This window comes from Tinamus guttatus, unplaced genomic scaffold (assembly GCF_059628265.1).
Source record: "Tinamus guttatus ecotype Peru unplaced genomic scaffold, ASM5962826v1 Tinamus_guttatus_pri_ptg000286l, whole genome shotgun sequence".
Taxonomy (NCBI): Eukaryota; Metazoa; Chordata; class Aves; order Tinamiformes; family Tinamidae; genus Tinamus; species Tinamus guttatus.
Window position 1 is genome coordinate 823,632 of NW_028288820.1, and position 16,250 is coordinate 839,881.

The 16,250-nt window shown below is 41.3% G+C and overlaps 1 protein-coding gene across 1 annotated transcript in view; it reads left to right on the plus strand.

Moving 5' to 3' along the window:
- The window catches only part of THADA (THADA armadillo repeat containing), a 159,831-nt gene that overhangs the window by 68,479 nt on the left and 75,102 nt on the right, over positions 1–16,250 (plus strand). Inside the window, exon 29 of the mRNA XM_088527415.1 lies at positions 4,293–4,461. Coding sequence (XP_088383541.1) covers positions 4,293–4,461 — 169 coding nt within the window. The remainder of the gene's footprint in view (positions 1–4,292; positions 4,462–16,250) is intronic.

A 16,250-nucleotide genomic window follows, 5' to 3' on the forward strand; every position in this document is an offset into this window, starting at 1 on the left:
AGTTCTTGTGAGCATGCACTTACAGTGCAAGCAGTTACAGTCTCTGTTAGTGTGTACCACAGCGGGTGCTTTGCTCGAGGGCTGCTTGGTGGTGAAGTTGCCTTTCAGGCAAGTAGAAGCTGTGGCTCCGCTTTGCCCATGGGCATAGAGGGTCCCTTGGCCTCTGGGTGAGTTGTGGGCATCGGGGAGTTGGGAGGGCAGGACTGGTTCCTCAGAGAGGCAGAACAGAGCCCGATATGGGGATCCTGGTGAGGCTTTGCTGTCTGCTGAGGTCCTCTTGCAGACCTGAACTTTGGGGCACTCAGGGAAGTGAAAAATGAACTGTCCTCAATTCTGAGAATTGCACCTCTGGCCTCAGCGTAAATGCGGAGGTGCAGAGTCTTAGGGACCCAGGCTGTGGCTGCTAAGAAAATTCTACCCTTAATGTGAAAATGTTTCTGTCAAGCTAAATATATAGCGCTGACTTTTATTTCTTTAATAAATTTGATAAAATAGCCATCTGGAATAAAAGTTTATATGGAAAATACTACTTTTTCTATACATTTGTAATTCATGTGTGGTAATTATTTTAAAAAGATTACAAGAGGAAAAAGTCAAAATCAAGTTACTTAGGCCTTGTCCTCAATGCCATTTTTTCTGTTTATTATTGGGGAAAAGGCACACAATTCCATTCTAATGACTTGCATTGTGCTTGAGGAGAAAACCCCCTCTGAATCACTTGTTTTGGGAAAGTACCCTCACACAAAGTTGGAGCAAACCCTGGCATTTCCCCCATTTTCCACTCTTCTTTCTGAAGAGATGTCAGATGCCTTGGGAAATGATCTTTGTAAAAGGTCATGAACAAAATAAAAAGCATTCTTAAATATACAGTTACAGCTAACTGAAAACTAAACATTCACAACACTGTCAGTATTGCTTGTTTGACAAGAAACATCTTTGTATGAGTTTTATGGTTAAGAAAACATGTTACAGCATCAACGGAGGAATAGTTACAGACTTCACATTAGATTCATGTACTGTGTTGTAGAACTAAGAAGTTTTTGCTTGAAAAATATAGTTTTTATTATTATTATTAAGGGCTAAGTCATCGTTCTGCCCACGTCTTGCTAATGCCAAGTTAAAGCTTTTCCATATGGAAGAGCCCTACAGTTTTGGGACTGCTCTACTTTCACATCCTGTTTTGAAGAACAGCTGCTGCTTCTCATTGCTGAAAGATGGTCTGTGTAAAAATTCTGAAGAGGGAAAAGATGGGGAGATGGAGGGTCGAATATGCTGCCATATTATGAGGGTGGTACTGAGTGTCATCAGAAGGCCACTTCTTATGTGGGGCAATGACTCTGTACACCCTCAAAATACTGTTTGTGGCTGTCAGTCATACAGACTTACCATGAGTGAATTGTCAGAAATATTATCCTGTGTCAGTTAAACCTTTTTATTTTCTCCTATTCAAAACCCTGTTAATTCAGTTGCAGGATGGAGACTGTTTTTTGTGTTTCTTTTATGTGAACTAAAGTAAACAATCGGATCGAGGTTTGATTTAAATTGCTAGGGATATTTTAAACCTTAAAATGCTTTAAATTTTATTCCTTAAATAAGTAGGCATGAGTCTGCAGGGATGGTTTGAGAGAGCTGGAGTTTGCCCTTTCTGGCACAGGCCAGTCTGAATTACACGAGAAATGGTAAACCAAAAAGCAGCCCAGGGAAAAAAGGAGAGGGAAGGAAGGAAGGAAGAACATAGCCGTGGATTGTCATAAGCATCTGGGAGATGTGAGAGCCGAAGTTCTTCTCTAGTGCATTTTGCTCTATCCAAGTCGTTGGTACATCCATTTCTAGACCTGGTGGTCACCTCCTCCTCTGTTGCCCAAGATGGCTGGTGACTCAGCGGTACCTGTCAAGCTAAATATTTCTGTTTCTGGTACCTGTGTTACAAAAGTTAACACATGCAAACACTATTGGCTTTGAAGGACTGGGCCTAGCCTATTCGATTAAAGGTTTTTATTTACTTTAACTCTGTACACCTGTGACTGAAGTAGTACATAGCTAGTTAAAATGTTAAATATATATGAATTATACTGCTATACCCACAATCCATGGGCCCTGATGGGATGCACCCCAGAGTTCTGCATGAGCTGGCAGATGTCATAGCTAAGCTGCTCTCCATCATCTTTGAAAGATCCTGGAGAACGGGGTTGGTGCTGGAGGACTGTAAGAAAGCCAATGTCACACCAGCCTTCAAATAAGGCAAGAAGGAGGACCCAGGCAACTACAGGCCAGTCAGCCTCACCTCTGTCCCCAGAAAAGTGATGGAACAGCTCATACTGGCCATTGTCTCAAGGCACATGGAAGACAAGAAGGCGCTCAGGAGTAGTCAGCATGGATTCACCAAGGGGAAATCTTGCTTGACTAACCTGATAGCCTTCTATGATGGAATGACCAGATGGATAGATGAAGGGAGAGTGGTGGATGTCATCTATCTCAACTTCACCAAGGCTTTTGACACCGTCCCTCACAATATCCTCTTGGGCAAGCTCTGGAAGTGTGGGATAGATGAGTGGACAGTGAGGTGGATTAGGAACTGGCTGGGTGGCAGAGCTCAGAGGATGGTGATCAGCAGTGCAGAGTCTGGTTGGAGGCCTGTGGGTAGCGGTGTCCTCCAGGGGTCAGTCCTTGGTCCAGTCCTGTTCAATTTATTCATCAATGACCTGGATGAAGGCACAGAGTGCTCCCTCAGCAAGTTTGCTGATGATACCAAACTGGGAGGAGTAGCCGATACCCCAGAGGGCTGCGCTGCCATCCAGAGGGACCTGGACAGACTGGACAACTGGGCGGTGAAAAACCTCATGCAATTCAACAAGGCCAAGTGCAAGGTTCTGCACCTGGGGAGGAATAACCCCAGACACCAGTACAGGCTGGGGACCGACCTTCTGGAGAGCAGCTCTGCGGAGAGGGACCTGGGTGTCATGGTGGATGACAAGTTGACCATGAGGCAGCAGTGTGCCCTCGTGGCCAAGAAGGCCAATGGGATCCTGGGGTGCGTTAAGAGGAGCGTCTCCAGCAGGTGGAGGGAGGTGATCCTGCCCCTCTACTCAGCCCTGGTGAGGCCACATCTGGAGTATTGTGTGCAGTTCTGGGCTCCACAGTACAAGAGGGATGTGGAGCTGCTGGAGAGAGTCCAGCGCAGGGCCACAAGGATGATCAGGGGCCTGGAACATCTGCCCTATGAGGAGAGGCTGAGGGAGCTGGGCCTGTTCAGCCTGGAGAAGAGAAGGCTGAAAGGGGACCTGATCAGTGTCTATGAGTACCTCAAGGGAGGGAGTGAGGAGGATGGTGCTGGCCTCTTTTCAGTGGGGGCCACCGACAGAACTAGAGGAAATGGCCACAAACTGAAACACCAAAAGTTCCACAGGAACTTAAGGAAAAAATTCTTAACAGGGAGGGTGACAGAGCCCTGGAACAGGCTGCCCTGAGAGGTTGTGGAGTCTCCTTCTCTGGAGATCTTCAAAACCCGCTTGGACGCAGTCCTGTGCCACGTGCTCTAGGTGACCCTGCGTGTGCAGGGGGGTTGGACTAGATGACCCCTAGAAGTCTCTTCCAACCTTGAGCATTCTATGATTCTATGATTCCGCTTTATATATTTGTAACTATACAGCTATATATTCTTAACTGCACAGCTAGTTAATGCATTAATAACATAAAAAGACTTAAAAGGTTATTTTGGTCTCTGCTGTATATACAGTTTTGAGTTTTAGTTCATTTTAATAAGTAAAACATACTTAATGTTCAGATACTTTTCAGTATGTCTGCTGTGTAGGGTACTTTTTCTGGCCTTTAAATATATTCTAAAAGCCAATGGGAGGCATGGCATAGAATGTGTTTTTTTTTTTTTTTTCTTCTTCATCCCTAAGATCAGAGGATTAAGAGCATTGAGTGCAATTGATTTAAATCAAGCTTGTAATTATGTGCTTAAACTTGATTGCTGGTTTAGTAAGTAATGTAACATAAGCACCAGCAAACAGAATAGAATCATATACTTCTTACCTCTTTCATGGCCTTTTTTGTTTTTTTCTTTCTTCTGCTTTATATAAACAGAGAAACTTCTAATACGGCTCTGGTCTGTTTTATATTTCTGGACAGTTCTTTCAGTATTGAGAAGAAATACTGTGGATTTCATTTAGGAGAAGTGTGTTTCCATTTCTATTGCATATTTTTTTTTATCCTCTCTAATTCAAATACTTAAATACAGCACTGGATTGCACCTGGATTACGGAGGAGCGTGTTTCTCTTTTCTCTAGATGTGGCCACTCTCCAGTGTACCGTTCACGTGAGATGTCAGGTCGGGCCCTTGTTCCCTTCATCATGGTGAATGAGGTACCACAGACCATCCAGTCGTTGCTGAAAGGGCTTCCAGACTGCACCAGTCCTGGCCTACGACAGAATGCTGTTCATGGGACGCTTCGACAAGTAAGTTTGGGGTTTGTTTTTGTTTATTATTTTTTTTGTCATAGTTCATAGTCAAGTGAAGAGTTGTGCTGAACAACATTCGCATGCTGTTGAAGCACATATGAAGGCTGCTTTTGAGCTGATTCTCTCAGGTGATAGATGTGGAATGCAAATATCAAAGGTTATTAGAAGACTGCAAGCAGTAAAAATAACAGCACCTACATTTCACATAATGCTTCATCTCCGGCTTTTAAAATGTTTTGAGGGCAAATATCTTTACAGATCTAAACGTGTATCTACAGAGTGGTTTGTGTGACTAGCCAAAAATCAGAGCAAATCTGTGGTAAAGCTCTGCTTCGCAACCGTGAGCACCAATAGTGTCAGAGATGCTGGGGCTTGTTCCCTTCCCGGATATTTACATATCGCTTCATTTGCTTTTCCTGCTCTACCGTCAGCTTCTCGTCAACCTGATAAGCTTTATATTGTATTCTGGTCAAAACATTCTGGAGAATAGCTCACTATCAGTTAGGAATCAGAAATTTTTTCATTCCTCGTAAATCGTTCCTCTGGTTTATGGCAGTCGGCTCAGTGTGTTTGATTTTTAAGCTATCATGGTAATAAGTTACCCATTTTATTGCCTGTTTTTTTCACAAGCAATCCTCCAACAAAGCCATATTGTACATGTTCAGCTCCGTTAGTCTGCCCCAGTTTGTAATCCATCTTGGTATATGTTCCCATTGTAACTTTCTTTTTTTTTTAATCCTTTCCAGCATGTGACTTCCTTTCAAAATCATGACCTTACAGGAAACCTAGGTTAGAAGGAAATGCTTGAAATCCTTGTTGAATTGTTACTGTCCGCTTTACCTGTACCCCCTCAATATATGTCCCAGCTTCCTGCTTATGTATATTAACTTATGTGAATTACATGAAGAAGTGGTAACTCCTTCAGTATCTTAGAAGTTGATATCTTCTATTTTCGTTTGATTTTGTTCACCATGGCAGGTTGAAGCTCATGAAGGATTGGCTGTAGCTGCCTTGAGGGTAGAGGCTCAGCCGGTTGGATGTGGATTTGGCTGTTGTTTGGGATTGTCGAGGTTGTCGCAGATCTCTCCGGTGCGTTCTGCTCTGAGTGCCAGGCACTGGCACGTGCTTAGCCCTGTGAACGGCTGCTGCACCTGAGGAAAGGGGCTGCCATCGCTGCATGCCCTGTACACCTCAAGGTGGGTCACAGGACTTGAACCCATCCTCAAGTGTTAGAAAAAGTCCATTATTCTCACAGAGAGACTGAAGTGCCTGGTCGTGAGAGTCTGCGCTGTAGTGCTCAAAGCCTTGGCATGCGTTTTAGTGACCCACTCAAAAAATATTAATGGAGGGGCAGCTCTTAAAGTGCACCAAGGATGATTTGTCTTGTAAGCCAGTGCTGTTAACTGCATTGTGTGTCTGTTTGTTGTTTTTGTTTCTCTTTTCTTTTCTTCTCTTCTCTTTTTTCTTTTTCTTTTTCTTTTTCTTTTTCTTTTTCTTTTTCTTTTTCTTTTTCTTTTTCTTTTTCTTTTTCTTTTTCTTTTTCTTTTTCTTTTTCTTTTTCTTTTTCTTTTTCTTTTTCTTTTTCCACACTGGTGAGTCAGGAGTGGTCTCATTCTCTGCACTAGAGGACGTTTTTGGTTACCCTTGAGTAAAGTTCAGTGTGTAGTAGAAGGTAGCGCTGCAGTTTGTCTGCTGCGCTGGGGGAAGACTGCTGACTTGAGAATAAAGGTTGTGCAAACTCTTTATTTAATATTTAAATACAGTTTATGACTCAATCACTGAACTTACTGTTCCTGGTTAAAAATAACGAGCATTCATAAGAAGTCATATAGGGTGATAAAGACATGCAGCAAGGGAGCTTGCACTGTGTTGCTCTCTAAAATACTAATAGCAGCTACTGCACCGGATACTTGGCATGTGCCTGCTGCAAGCTGTTGTACCAAGAGCAAAGTGCTGTGACTTTCTGAGGTGGTTGGATACATGGTTTCAGTTTCCTTTTCGTCTGTGTAAGGGGAGACTTGAAACAGCTGCTGCAAAAATTTGTAAACAGCAGGAATTTGGTACTTTACGGATCTGCTCGTTAAGCAGTTGAAGGAAAACCTAGATTTGACAGTGTAGGAAACTGTTTGCGCCGTATTTCCATGACATAGTAGAGAATTTAACTGCCTCTTTGGAATAAAACCAAGATGAAAATCCATACTGAAAATAGTAAGTGTGTGTAAAACTCAAAAAAAAAAATAACATCTTTTGAGTCTTATGAAAAGGACATTCAGTTAATTTCATTTAGTTTATCCAGTCCGGTTAGTCAGATGCTGACCGTGTTCATTACCTAGTTGTTTTTCAATTTTCAATGTCCATATGCTGTCAAATCCTGCAGAGGGAAGTTAGAATTATTCAGACTTAATACTTATGTGGCCATGCGGAACATAATAAATTTTGGAGGTATATTGCAGTTATGCCCCATAGTTAATGCAAACACTTCAGCTGTTCCAAGACAAATGTTAATTTATGGAAAGATCATTATGAGAAAGTTCAGAATAGAGTGTTTGCCCAGGCATAGCGTGTTTTGTCTTTTTTTTTCCCGCACAATGGTAAGATTGACAAAAAGTATTTTTAATAGTGGAATAGTGGACTTTTAAATGTGCTTAACTCTTTATTCGGTTTGTCTGTGTATTGTTTTGTTGTTGTCAATGAGTAGTTGTATAACAAGTTAATGTTATGTTGACTTAAATGATACAAATTAGAACCTGTTCTGTCTCTGCTTTGAGACCAGCCTCTGCTTCTTTGTTATCTGAACTGGCATGAGGTAGGGGTGGAAGGAAACCATGTTTGTGATTGGGAAGAAACCGCAGAAATCGTGCATTGGCCTTCCTGAATGATGGAATATTTCAAGTGCTTTTTGTTTCATGATCTAATTTTACAGATGAAAGAAAGTGCTGGCTCAGAGATTTATCCCTGGACTCCTAGAGGTCCATCAAAGTCTGTAACTTGGGAAGCCTTCCTATTTGTGGGAAAAACAAAACCAAAAAATTTCATTTCCGGTAGTTGTCAAGGAACAAGTAGTAAAGGAGGTTGTGGAGCATCTGTAGTGCCTTTGTCAGAGGATAATCCATTTTTTTTCAATCCTTTGAATTTCTACAGCATATATTCCACTGATACAGAAAATCATATTGCTTGTAGAATTAAGTAATGATTAATTCAGAAATGCTGTATTCAATAACCTACACTTATTACTCATAGTTTGAGTATTCTGATTTGTAATGCATTCATTGACTGCTGTCTCACTGTATGTCTACATTTTTGATCTAAAACCCCTTTGGTATCAAGAATTAGTCAAGATTCATCCGAGCATCAGTAAAGCTCAAGATTGTCTTCACATTGAAGCAAGTCTTAAGAAAAATCAGGAATTATGGAGATTTGTTAGTTCTTCACAGAAACAATACCAAGTGCTTAAGTAGGAGTTAGCCTAATGCAGAATAGAAATAATACATTAGTATAGCTCAATTAAGAGTTCCTCACTGAACTCACAGAGGAAACCTACGGACACTAGACCAGGACAAATACAAAAAGAAAGCCAGAGCCTGCACAGATGAAATGGGAAAGGCCAGGACAGAAGTGAGTTACAGTTATCAAGAGGTTTCTACAGTAACCAAAATTATTCCAGAAATACTTGCCCCTTGAAAAGAGAAAGCTGATGCCCAGAAGAAACACTTTTTCTTCATTAATCCATGAACTCAGTCAAATATGAGCCTGAAAAGGGGAAACTACTTTCTAATGTTAAGGACACATTAAATCTGGTATTTATGAATAGATTGGGCAGATGTACCAGGAAATATTTTGTGTATGTGACCCTGCTTGGGCCTGGAAGATGGGCGAATGGTCACCTGAGATTCTTTCCCTCTCTTTTCCAGTGATTCCTTTATCTTGCCAGTGTTTGGGGCTACTGTCACTAAGACATGCAGACTTTATTGGTTCTCTGCACTTGGTTAATTCTCATCTGCATAGTTTGTTGGTAAAATGCTTATAGCTTTTCTCGTTGTGTATCTTCTGTAAGCCCTTAAAATTTTGATGTCAGAATTACTCATTTTTAAATTTATGTTTGTTTAATTTGATTTATAAATACAACCTGAAGAATTGGGAAGAATTGATTGCTAAACAGTTTTCTTTATATAACATCCAGATAGTGTGTTCTGTAGAACTACGTTTTATATTGAACAAAAGTTTTTTTGAGTCAAGTAGGTGGACTTCTAGGCAAGCTGAAGGAAGAAGTCCTGGCCTTCTGCTCTTCCTTATTACTGGTCTGTGTCTGCCTATTGGTCAGAGTAGATGAATTCTCAGCCGACTACTTTAAATAGAAGTTATAGGAAGCCTGGCCATGGGTTGCCCAGCAAACTATTCAGCACACTTAGTTCATCTAGGTGATTGTTTTATGCATATAAATATGTGGATTATATATAAATATACCCACACATATACATATAAAATCCACATTTATATGTGGATTGCTTTTTATATATATAAAATGCACATATATGTGCACAGATTATATGTGCACACACACTGCATGTAGTTGGTTTTGTTTTAAAGCATGAGCTTTCAGAGTGCTTTGCGAAGGAGAGCAGATGTTGGACTTTAGTGTTTGTTTCTGCCTTGTGAGAATATGTAATGTGCTTGTTGCTTGATTTGCAGGGCTGTGCTATGCGCATAGACCTTATGTCTGTTTTTTTTATTATTATTATTAATACAGTAGAATAATAGCACTGTAACTGAAGCTTTCAGTTACAGATCTGTCTGAGATGCATCTCTCTCATTTGTACATTATAAAAAGTTTCACTCTAATGGGAGTGCATATACTCTCTCAAACTGTTCATTCCAAGAAGATTTCATTGGACTGCTGTAATTAATCATGGAGCAGATGTAATTACTATTAAGATTTATTTCTTTTTCAAATTAAAGCATCTGCACATCAATTAGATCATCATCTGGCATGTTATCAGTCTAATCCACCTCTCACTGACTTCAGCAAACCTACGATTATATATTTTTAGAAGATGCAGGATCAGATAAATGAAGGTTATTAAAGGAAACGTGTTTTCACTTAACTTCTCTGTGCATTCTTCTGGACCCTTGCACAACGCTAGTAACGTCAGCCTACTTTCTAGAGGTCTCGTGTGGATTTATAACCAAATACAGACAACGTCTAGCCTGCGATGGGTATAGAACAGTAGAAAAAGTGGGTTGTTTATGCTCTGAGGGTACTTTGCATGAGCAAGCGAACAACCGCATTGAAGAGAGTGGAATAAAAATCCCTGCCATCCTGTTACGTCTTGGTGGGTGGGTCACAGCAAGGCACAGGAATTCCGCGCGCTCTGATGTGGTCCCTGGGAAGTTTCCTTGCAATTCCCGTGTCTTTCCCTTCCCTCTGGGGCCTGGCTGGTTGCGTTTGGTTCTTCTGCTCACAGTAGTCTTCCCACTTCTTGCTATATTACTCTCAACTCTTCCCCATGTTTATCCTGAAACTTGTGCTGGGAGCATATGCCCCTGCTTTCATGGCAGGGCGAGAGCAGGCACTCCTCCTCTCCAAGGCATCCATGTGACTTTTTTTTCTTAAAGAAATGCAACTGAGAACAAAGAAGTAAAACTTTGGGCTTAGTAGAGAGCTGAAGCTTCATGAAGAGAAAGAGGAAATTCAGTTCTTTTATGTTGGTTATGCTCTCATCAACTTTTCACAAACTGTTACTCTTGTTTTTCAGATTTTCTCCACACACTGAGTTTTTCCATTCCACAAAGTCCTGTAGTTTTAATTAGCTGAATCAGTGTTGTAGCAGTGGGCTGGCTCAAAGAAGCGTCCTCATTTTTTATCTTTAATTTAAACAGTTCTTTTGGGCATGTGAGTGCGAAGTCTGCTGCAAGGAATGGTGGTTTGAGTTTTGGGGTTTTTTGTTTGCTTATTTTGCTTTTGAAACGGTTAGCTCTGTTGCATCTTTCACAAATATTAAGAACTGAGTGAATCACATCAGCTCAGTCAGTTGCATGTGACAGGAAAAAAAAAGGCTTAATATGAGATGCAGCACTTCATCATCTGTAACATTAAATTTAAAGATTGTTTCTCACTGAATTCAGTGGGAGAAAAAATTAGCAATTAATATTTTACAGCGAAGAGCAGTACCTAGTAGAATTAGACTCCGTTTTCTGAAAATACTGTGCAATGAAAGAATACAGGCTCCTTGTATTGAAAGTATAATAGGAGGATTAAAAAAAGAGCATGAATGGATAACAGATTCCTCCCCGAGCTGTACAAGCCAGGGAGAGATTCGCTCTTCTTATTTTGGGTGATAGGATAACTTTAAATTATGTGCATGAGCTTTCTGGGTTGCTAATGTTTTGAATATTTTTGGTGAGTTGGTAGAAGTGCTTTAAGGGATGGTTGGAGACCTCCCTAAAGCACCAAGACCAACAGGACGGGAACCTGCCTTGGGAGCAGCCGTCGGGGGCCGCGTGCGGCTGTGCCTGAGCCGGTGTGCGGGCGCCGGCAAGGACCCACGGCACACGCGTGGGAAGGAGGGTGAGACCAAAGCGAGCACCGGGGTGCTCTGAGGGTGCTCTCGGAGCCCTGAGCATGCTTGAGCTAGAGGTGTGTGACTCTCTGCAAGATGGGCACTAAGCCCGTAGCTGCAGTGGTGAAAAGATTTTTGAGGAAGGTCACTTCGAAAATTTTGGTATTGTTTGATAGTTTAATTATCCAGAGCAGCTGTATTCAGACAACTCATGGATGGAAGCAGAGCCAGACTAGTGAAAATGAAAGCCTCATTTCCTTTGAGACAAGAGAATTTTAGTTTAAGCTGTTTCAAAAGAAGGTGGTGCTCCAGGTTATTTGGTTGCTGCCATTCCTTTGCTTATGGGTTCAGTACTTGGACACTTACTCAGAGGAACTATGGACATTTAAATGAACTTTTGAGCATTTGAAAATAAAGAGGATAGTGCATGGAGAAGAGCTAGCAAGCAATCAGAGAAGCTTTATTGGAGGACTAACTAGGTAGTAAAACTCCCCAGCCTGCAGTGGCTGGTGTGCGCAGATGTGATGACGGAAGATGGATTAGGCGGGTGCATTTTGAAGGTCGTTCCTGGTCCTCGTGAAGCGAGGGGTGCGCTCGCCTGGAGCACGGAGCTCTCCTGACCTTACGGCCCTGCGTGCGCTTTGCGCCGTCTGGGACCGGCCCCTTCCGTCCCGTTCTCTGTTTTGTCTCGAAGACAAAGGAGGGTGTGAGGGAACACCAGGGAAGTGGCAGGTTGTTTGCTTGTCTTTACACAGTAGCGCAGAAACACCGACTATTGTGGATTGCTTTTTATTTGGCTTGACAGGAACATTTAAAGCGTAGCAGGTCAACGTTGGCTTATAAAAATTCAGTGTAGTCAACAAACGTTATGTTATCTTCAGGTCAAAGAAGTAAACCCACAGTAATGAAATGTTTTCCAGTGAAACTTCCTTCCAGCTGTGGCTCTTCTGAGCTCAGTTTTTAGTGTCCAAGATAAGCCTTACTTTTATGATGAGTACAAAGAGAAAAGAAATATTGATGTCAAGTTTCTTCAAAAAAAAAATCACCTATCTATAACCAGCAATACTAGAATAGTTTTCTCATTTCTTACATTGTAAATTTTATTAACTTTTTACATGGAGCGCACTGATATACAGAAGGCATTAAGGATAGGAGAACAAAGATTATTTGTTACTTCTAGTTGTTATGCAAGAGAAATGCAACTTAATTCCAAGAACGAGAGCAGACAACCTCTGAGAGAAAATGAATTTTTGCCAGAAGTTTTCTCTTCCAGTTGCTTTTTTATGTACTCGTACGGTACTGCACTAATTAACTAGACTGATCTAGTTTGCTAGAAGTTGCTTTTGCTGTAATTAATAATGTTCCCAGTATTATCTCTCCGACTTTTGAAGACATGTCACTAGATCCCAAAATGGCCTAGTGGGGGCTCCTTGCTCCGGTTTGGCTCCGCTGCGGAATTCCTTGCTACAGCCCGCTCAGAATGTACCGAAACACTGTGATTGCAGAGAACAGCTTTTTATGAGATGTTAGGCTAAAGTAAGCACGGAGAAACCCTCCTGTAGGCACAGACTTTTGCAGTGGGTAGGTGTCGGAAACAAACACCGTTGGCTCAGCATCCTGCTTCTTCCCATTCAAATCTTTGTGAAGAGAGTTGAGTTATTCTAGGCTTTGGAGAGCAACTTGATGTAGACCTCCCAGAACAGCAGTTGAACCTTAGAGCCATCTGAATTTTTTAAGTGTTGGTTCAATGCAGAAGTACATATTTCTTGCACCTGTTTTGTATTACGTATCTTTAATAAGTGTCCCCTGTGATTCGTCAGGAAGGCAACACCATCACTCTGTCGCAGGCAAAGGATGTTTTTACAGTTGGGAATGGAGAAGCTGAGACATGCGAAGTGTCCTGCAGATATAATACTCTCCTAGGTGGTGCAGGGGATTAATGCAGTTCTCCACAGAGTTCATTTTTCATCCCCAAAAGCAAGTTTTCAAACCCACCCGCACAGGGCTTATTTTCCCTTTCTTTTGATGTGAAAACTGTGCTTTAAAACCTTCAGACACAGAAGAAAGATAATCCTTCCTGGATACACTTTTAAAAATACCCGTCCATGATGAGTTCTGACTGCTTGAGTTCTACAGAAAATATCTATGAAAAATGAAGGCTTTCTGGTATACCCCGTGTTTTTAAAAACAACCTATATTGAGAAGCTTGGGAAGGTGTTGTTATTTGATCTTTGGAAGCTTTCTCGTCCTGTTTAAAAAGCAGAAGGGAAGCCTGTCTGAAGGAGGAGAAAGCTGACAAATGGCATGTAAAACGTTGTTGAATGGGAGAAATGATTGAAGAGAGCCAGGCTATTTTAAGTGGATAATTACTCTGTAAAGAATTATCTATGCTAATGCTTTTTATGCCTGTTTGTTGTTGGTTTTAATAATGTAATTATTTTAAAATATCTGCATTTTGGAAATAGAGAATGCTAGCACCATGATGGTTACTATGAAAAATTTTCATATGACTTTTTGACTTTTCTGTTTGATTTTTTTTCTACTCTACTCTGAGTCTGAACTGATAACATCCTTTGGAAATGTATGGTTCTGTTTGAAGTTACTTGTTCATGGGCCTGAAGAGGATGGGAAGTGGATATCAAGGCTGAGGAAGGACAGTAGAGGAATTTAACTGGTATAAAGAAATTTCATGGGAGAAGGAGCTTATGTGAGGGCAGGACTAACAAGAGGAAGCTGTGCTATATTCCTGTCAGTTTTGTTATTATTACAAGGTCTTATCTGTATGTTTTGTTTTTAGATTGGAGCTGTTTGCAGAACACTTTTCTATTAAAAATGTTCTTTGGTGCACAGCATGCTCCCAACTCTAAAACTTTTCTACTAAAACTCCCAAAGATTTATGTGAATTCCGAGTTGAACGGTCAGAGATGCAGCTTCCACTGCAGCTTCGGGCAGCCCTGGAGCTGTGGCCCCTGAAGCAGCCCCGTGTGGTCTGACTGCAGAGAGGGCAGGGAGGGCGCCGAGCGCCCGATAGGGATGCTGCTAAATTTACTGCCTGTCAGGGCCCCTCCTTTTCCCTCTTTCTTCATTCGTAGGGAGATGGTTCCAGTTATCTCTGCTAGATCATCAGAACTGCCTTGGTGCTTGGGAGTGTGGACACCTCCCAGGTGCTTTCAACCAAACAGGGAATGAATGAAGCTTCTCGAGAGGTGATAAGCAGGTGCCTTCTATTCTGCCCTCCCTCATTCCTTCTCTGACTTTCCACCCTGATTAACCTTCCTTGGTTCCTCCGGGACTGCCTGTCGCTCTGAGCTCTCTCCCTTCCCTCCTGCATCCCCTGTGGCGGAGGTGCTTGTCCCTGCCCTCCCCGCTCCGGACTTGCTCCTTTCCTTAGGAGTGCTCCTGGCTGCCCGTTCCGGCAGCTGCTGCTCTGCTGTGGGAACTAAGGTTCAATAGGTCTGTTATCCTGCGTTCAAAAATATTTGCCAGATGTTCCCATCCCTATACCCAGATGTAAACAGAAGTGTAATACTTCAGATGCAGAAAGTTTCATATCTATAATTATTTTTTATTTGGTCCGCTTTTGAAAGGCGGTCCCTCTGGATTGCAGTGGTCTCTTCTGCCCTATTTTTTTGTGGAAAATGGGCTAATTTAGTTAATTTTATTCTCAAGAATAGACACAGGTATTGGCATACATTCAGAAAGATCTTTATGTTAAAGAAATGACTGTTAGGAAAGCAGTGTGAACTTTAGAAATCAATTTTTCCTTTGTCATATAAAGGTGTCAAAAACTAGGAATATAAACTTCTGTATCAGAAGTTTACCAGAAATCACATAGGAATTCAGCACTTAAATATTTTATGACATAAATCAAAGATATTGAGCACTGAGAGTTCATCAGTACATCTCTTAGCTTCCTTTTCAGTGTCTAAATATATGGGTTCATTTAGCTTTATGCTATTAAATTTTATGCTGTTCTTCAAAGAAGACAGTAGTTTAAGGTAGGAAAAGCCAACTCAGAATTTCTCCTGTTCCTCACAAAACCTTTTTATACCAAACTAAATGCCTATTATGTACTTTTTGTCTCACATTTGGATATTTCAAAATCTTTATTCTTCTCTGTTTTTTTGACTGACTTTTGTCATTGGTAGAAGCAAACACTCCTTGGAATTAGAAGAGGAAACTGTAACAAGACCAATATTCAAATCAAATATAACTGTAGCTATTCTTGTGTGTGTTTGGCTTGCTGCTTTGCCTTGTCATGTTTTTTTTTTTTTTATGCCATTAAAAACACCAACTAGAGCTTTTGCTCTTTGAAACAGAGTCATTTTGGAACCCCAGTGGACTCAGAATAAGACAAAAAAGTGTGCATTTTGAGTGAAACACCCATGGAACGTACGTGCGTGCCCTGGGCATGGTGCCAGCGTTCAACCCGGTGAACGTCAGCTACAGCCAAAAAAGCCTCAGGAAGACAGAGGTGTGCAGAGAGACAGTCTGAAGGGCCTCAAACATGCACGTTGTTGCCAAGTGATTGTTACTGCTTCCTGGTACAGCCCGTCTAATAAAAAGCATGTGCTGTATGGGCATATCCTGTCCTCCAGCATGAAACCTCGGCCTGCGGGTCCTTCTGGAGCGTGTCCACAGGACGGGGCTTGTGTGGTTGGCTTGGGTAGATTTCACAAGAGAGTTGTTGAGCGGGCAGCTTTAAGGTTTTGGGGTGGCATTAGCTAGTGTCATCTTAGTAACCTTAAATAGTAACCTTAAAGTGCATCAAATGCTTCATTTAGGTTGTCCAGCAATAGAAAAGCCTTTTTTTGTTGCTGGGGCTGGTTTTTGAGTCAAATCATGTAGACTTCTGATGAATATTATAAGAAAATACTTCAAAATCAGTTAAAATTGGATTGCGCAGATTTCCCAGATAATGGGAAGTTTATGACTTTAGGTATTTCTGCTATGGCATTGTACGTTGTTAAGCATATGAAAGGGATATTACACCATCAGGCAGATTCTGTTGTCAAGACTGAGAGAAAGAAGTCATAAAAAGTGAGCATTTCATATTTACTTAGTTTTAAAAATCTATAAAATATGGAATCTTGCTGCTTATTGATCACTGGGGAGGAAAAAAAAAAAAAGGAAGCAATCCTACATCTTTTTATCATGTTTAGCAATTAAGAGCATAATGCTAATTTACCTGAAAAAAAAAATGTGAATTGGTATTAAAGAAGCAAATGC